At 60.4% G+C, this 5,230-nt stretch overlaps 2 protein-coding genes across 2 annotated transcripts; one reads left to right on the top strand and one right to left on the bottom strand.

The window, feature by feature from the left end:
* Positions 1–85: 85 nt before the first annotated feature.
* On the top strand, positions 86–2,247 carry ETH_00041860 (uncharacterized protein; the record flags this gene model as incomplete). The annotated part of the gene is made up of 2 exons (XM_013379844.1): positions 86–1,355; positions 1,541–2,247. The coding sequence occupies 2 exons, from the start codon at positions 86–88 to the stop codon at positions 2,245–2,247; spliced, it is 1,977 nt and encodes a 658-aa protein (XP_013235298.1).
* Positions 2,248–3,343: 1,096 nt separating this feature from the next.
* On the bottom strand, positions 3,344–4,873 carry ETH_00041855 (uncharacterized protein; the record flags this gene model as incomplete). Its single annotated transcript, XM_013379843.1, has 4 exons — positions 3,344–3,433; positions 3,722–3,985; positions 4,103–4,367; positions 4,845–4,873. The coding sequence occupies 4 exons, from the start codon at positions 4,871–4,873 to the stop codon at positions 3,344–3,346; spliced, it is 648 nt and encodes a 215-aa protein (XP_013235297.1).
* Between the last annotated feature and the right edge of the window lie 357 nt (positions 4,874–5,230).

Raw genomic sequence — 5,230 nt, 5'->3', positions numbered from 1 at the left:
GCAGGCGCTGCATTTCAAGCCGAAGCAGCTGCGCGGCGACGAGGCCCTTAGCCCTGGCGGGGGCCCCCCCCAGCTGCTGCAGCAGATGCCAGGGGCTCCCAACAGCCCCCAGAGGGGCCACGGGGGGCCCCCACAGCGCCGCAGCCTCAGCCTCACGCCCAGGGCCAGGGGCCCCCGACAAAACCTGCCGCTAGCTCAGGCCTTTCTGAGCCTGCATGCAACTGACAGCAAGCTGCCAGGGGACCCGGACTCTGCTGCTGCTGCTGCAGCAGCAGCAGCAGCAGGAGGGCGCGCCCGCAGCACGACCAGCTCCTTGGAAACGTCTTCATCCTGCTGCCCTGTGGCCAGAACGGACAACTCACAGATGCCCTTTGCTGCTGCTGCTGCTGCTGCAGCTCCGGCTGCTGCTGCTGAGGCTGCTGCAGATGGGGTCCCCATGGAGCTGGAGCGCAGAGAAAGAGGAGACACAGCAGCAGCCCGCAGCAGCTGCCGCTGCAGCCAAGCCTCAAGGCTGGTGAGGTTTGTGCGCAAGGGACGCTTGCGCGCACACTCGCAGCTGCAGCAGCAGCAGCAGCAGCAGCATTGGCTGCAGGACATGATGCTGCAGCAGCTGCAGTGCGGCCATTCAAAAGGAGCAGTGTCGCCCCCGCCTCAGCAGCTGCTGGACTCTGTGCGCAGGAAGCAGCAGCAGCTGCTGTTGCCCACGTTTCCCCTCAAAGGTGTTCGCGTGGGTTTGCTGCTGCAGCGGCTGCTGCTCCTGCTGCTGCGTCCCCGGGGGAGGGGTTTCGCTGCAGTGATAGATAACGGGCTATATGTCAGCCGCAAGCAGCAGCTGCTGCTTGCTGCTGTTGCTGCAGCGCCCCACATAGCCAAGCTTCTCTTGATCCTGCGCCCCTTCCTGCTGCTGCTGCTGCCGCAGCAGCAGCAGCAGCAAGACCCGCAGCCCGCAGGCAGCGCTGCAGCCTACAAGCAGCACATAGAAGTAGTGCTGGGGGAAGGCAGCGTGCTGCTGCTGGTGCTGCTGTCGCTGCAGGCCTTGGGCCAAGCTGTTCTTTTCTTTTGGATGAAAGTTCCCTTTCTGGACTTTTTTTTTGTTGCTGTTGGTGGCTGCCTGCGGCTGGCTTCGCTGCATGCGCTGCTGCTGACCCTGGAGGCCCTCCCGGGGGGCTCCCAAGGGGGCTTGGCCTTTGTCAGGGCCCACGCGGGGGCCCCCGGGGGCCTCCACAGTCTCTTGGGGCCCCACGTCGCTGCTGTGGCGCTGCGGCTCTTGCTTTGCCTGCCCCCTCTTTTGTCGCTGCTGCAGCTGCTGCTGCCCACCTGCAGTCTGCTCTGCCTCAGGAGCAGCACATCCTGCTGTAAGCTCCGCTGCTGCTTCCGCTGCAACTGCTCCTGCTGCTGCTGCTTCTGCTGCTGTCTCAAGCCTCCTGCTGCTGCTCTTCTTCGACCGGTAGCCGCCTCGATATGTGCTGCTATTTCTGCTGCGGCTATCAGCAGCTGCTGCTACCCCAGGCTGCTTGCCTGCTTTGCGTTTCTGCTGCAGCTTGCCGCAAACGGGCCAAGGCTGCAGCACGGCAGCAGCAGCAGCAGCAGCAAGCAGGAAAAGATCTTGCTCCTCTGGAGATGCCTGCGGGAGCAGACGATCCCGCGGTTCCTGCGGGAACAGCTGCAGCGTTGCTGCTGCTGCTCTGCAGCAACATGGGGGCCCCCCTGTCACTTCATACCCTGCTGATAGGGGGCCCCCTGCTGCGCAGCGTGAGGCTGTGCGACCAGCTGCTGCAGCAGCACTTTGACGCTGCGCTGCTGCTGCTGTGCTCCCGCGGAGTCACTGCCAGTTGGGCCCCTGACCGTTTGCTGCTGGCCATTCACCTCTGCTACTTTTTCTTCTGCTGCTGCTACTTGCTGCTGTCTTGCAGTGTGCGGCTGCTGCAGCTGCGGAAGCGGGAGCTGCTGCTGCAGCTCCAGCTGCTGATGGAGCCGCAGAAGACCCGCCCAAAGCACACCAGAGACGCAGCAGCAGCTGCAGCACCTGCTGCTGCATTAAGGGCTAGAGCAGCAGCAGGGCCAGAAGACAATGAGGAGTCACTCCACAGTCGCCGGGAGCGGGCAGCAAATGCAAATGCTGCAGCAGCAGCAGCAGCTGCTGCTGCTACTAATTCTTCCCCCTATGTCCTCCTCTCCGACGTCTCGAAGCACCTGGAGACCGAGGGATTCTTTTCGTCTCCCGGAACTATTTGGCCCCCCTGCTGAGGAGCAGCACCGATAAGGGGAAGCAAGACAAGCAGCAGCAGCAGCAGCCACTCAGTTCCCCGTTTTTTCTTCCATTTTCCTGCAGCTAGAAGCTTCTAAACGCCGCGCGGAACTCATCAACAGCCTCCTCAGCAGCAGCAGCAGCAGTTTTACCCTCTGCCGCTAGTGTCGCTACTGCGAAGTAGCAGCAGCAACAGCAGCAGCAGCAGCAGCATCCGCTGCAGCAGCAAGTGCGGTTCTGCTGTCGAAGTACAGGCCCAAGATGCCCTGCAAAGCGCACTAGAGAGCCTGGGGCCACAAGTGCCCTCTAGCACCCTTCGCCTCCTGAGGCTGAAGCAAATCTGTTTGCTGCTGAAGCAAATCTGTTTGCTGCTGAAGCAAATCTGTTTGCTGCTGAAGCAAACCCGTTTGCTGCTGAAGCAAATCTGTTTGCTGTTGAAGAAGCAGCTCAGCTCAGGACATCTCAGTCTTAGGATTTGGTTTTAGAGAGAAGCAGAGCAGCAAGCTGCCGCAGCAGCACTGAAACTTTCTGCAGCAGCGGCACCAGCATTGGCTAGTCTTGACAGCCTAGCAGCTAGCCTCCAAAGAATGCAGCGGCAGCAGCAACAACAGCAGCAGCAGCAGCTGCAGGTAGAACCGTGCTGCCGCGACGGCAGGCGGGCCCTTCAATGAACTTGTCCTATTCTGTAGCACTCCTTCTCGCAGCATAACTGCTGCTAATGCTAATTCTGGTGCTGGCTGCTGCTGAGTTGCTGCTGCAGCTGATGCTCTGCTCCTGCTGCTGCTGCTGCAGACCCGGTGGTTGCTGCTCGCGTGGTGGCAACAGCAAGAAACTCAACCGTAGCCTCCCAATAACCTAAGCCAGCTTTTCATTATTGTAAGTGCAGCAACAGCAGCAGCAGCAACAGCAGCAGCACAGCTTTGAGCAGCTTCTTTACAATGCGCAAAGCACGGGTTGAAATGTATGGTGAGGGGCCCCCTAATAAGAGGGGCCCCCAACAAGAAACGCAAGGGCCCCCAGCAGGCAGCCGCGGGGGCCCCCACCCAGGGGGCCCCCGGGCCCCTGGGGGCCCCCCTAGGGCTTCTAAGCGGCAATTTAAATGTGTTCAGTGCTTTCTGGGGCCACTATGGTGGCCTCAGACTTTGGGGAGAAGTCATCCTCCACAATACTAGCTGTCTCGGACGCCTGCAAACACGCAATGCTACATATTTCTGCACAATGCTGCTGCTGCTGCTGCTGCTGCCATTGCTCTTGCTGCTGTTTCTGCGTGCTTTGCTGCTACTTGTGCCTTGAGCAGCAGCCACCCTGATGCTCCCAGGCTTCTGCTCCTTCTGCGTCTTTGTCTGTACTCGCTGCACCTCGCGTTGCTGCTGCCGCCGCCGCAGCAGCAGCAGCACGACAACAACAGCAGAAGCAGCAGCAGCAGGGGCAGCAGCAGCTGGAGCACTGTGAGCAGCAGACGCGCAGGCTTGCCTGTGACTGCGCCAGCTTGAGCTTAGGCGCTTCGGGGGCCCCCTTGGCCTCGGGCTCTTCTTCTTCAGGGTAATAATACTCATAAACAACTTCAGCTTCTTCATAAGCTTCCACTGCGACTTTTCCCCTTTCTAGGGCTTCTGTGAATTCGCCTTCTTCCAGCCCTTCCCTCAAATACCTGCATGCAAGCCCCAAACGCAGCCCCAAAATCTCACCCAAAGGGCATGCAGCGCACTTCCGCAGCAGCAGCAGCTGCAGCAGCAGCTGCAGCAGCAGCAGCAGCAGCGGGAGCAGCAAAGGCGGGCTGCCCGCTGCAGCTGCGGAAGCTGGCAGCAAACGAGGGGCCCCTTGGGGGTACAACTGGGGGCCCTAGGGCTGGACTTTCCTGAAGACAAAGGCCCTTTTGGCCAGCATTTTTTGGACATCTTCTATTGTGCTGCTGATCTGTGCTGCGTTGGCCGTGTGGTTGGCCAAGAGGCAGCAGGCCCTGCTGGGGGCCCCCAGGGGGCCCCCCGAAGGCGCCAGGGGCCTCTGGGGGCACACAGAGGCTTTGAACCCTGTGGGAATCCAGTCTACAAATGCATGCAGCTTTTGGGACTTCACTGCCAGCAGCGCCTCCTGCACTTCTCCTGCTGCCACAGCGCCTCTGCAGCAAAACAAACAGCCCACCACACTCACACTGAGGCAAAACTAGCAGCAGCAGCAGCAGCCGCGTCGGCGATAAAGCAGCAGCAGCAGCAGCGGCGGCGGAGGCAGCGCTGGCGACCAAGAAAGAGCAGCAGGGGAGAAGCAACAGCAGCAGGAGAGAGGCAGCAGCAGCAGAAGAAATGCCTCAGCAGCAGCAGAAGAGAAGCCGCCGCAGCAGCAGCAGCAGAGGAGCGGCAGCAGCAGCAATCGCAGCAGCAGCAGAACGCAGGCGAGAGCAGGAGCAGCTGTGGCTGGAGCGACATGAGCAGCAGCAGCAACAGCTGTCGCCGCAGCAGCAAGGAGCACAGGACAAGGATCTGCATTCGCAGCAGCTCCAACAGCCACACGGGAGTAACAAAACTCGCAGCACCACCAGCTGCAGCAGCAGCAGCAGCAGCAGCAGCAGCAGCAGCAGTAGCAGGAAGGCAGCTGCGACCTGTAGAAGAGGTTGGCGGTGAGGAACATGCCGCGGGTGTAGGGCGCGGAGAAGAGAAACTGTCGTTGTTTGAAAACTTCCAAAGTTGTGTCTTTGGTGGAAGTTTTGAGAAAAGGCAGCAGCTCTTTTGCTGCTAATGGAAAGTAAGAAGCTGATAGCAGCGCCAAAGACGGCAGCGGCACAGAATTGCTCAGCAAAGAACCCAAGCAGCAAGTACCAGCAGAAGGAAACCGCAGAGAAAGAGTAACGCCTGCGCCACCCCACACACCGCGCCAGGTGTACGTACACTCCAACGTGCGCGTACACCCCAAACCCACACCTTGTGAAGGCTGCCGGTTTGGGGCGTACGTACACTCCAACGTGGACGTACACCCAAACCCACACCC

The sequence above is a fragment of the Eimeria tenella genome, genomic scaffold (assembly GCF_000499545.2).
Source record: "Eimeria tenella Houghton genomic scaffold, Eth_scaff4067, whole genome shotgun sequence".
Lineage (NCBI taxonomy): Eukaryota > Apicomplexa > Conoidasida > Eucoccidiorida > Eimeriidae > Eimeria > Eimeria tenella.
Note: the sequence above shows the minus strand (reverse complement) of the source record. Positions and strands in the feature narration are given on the sequence as shown.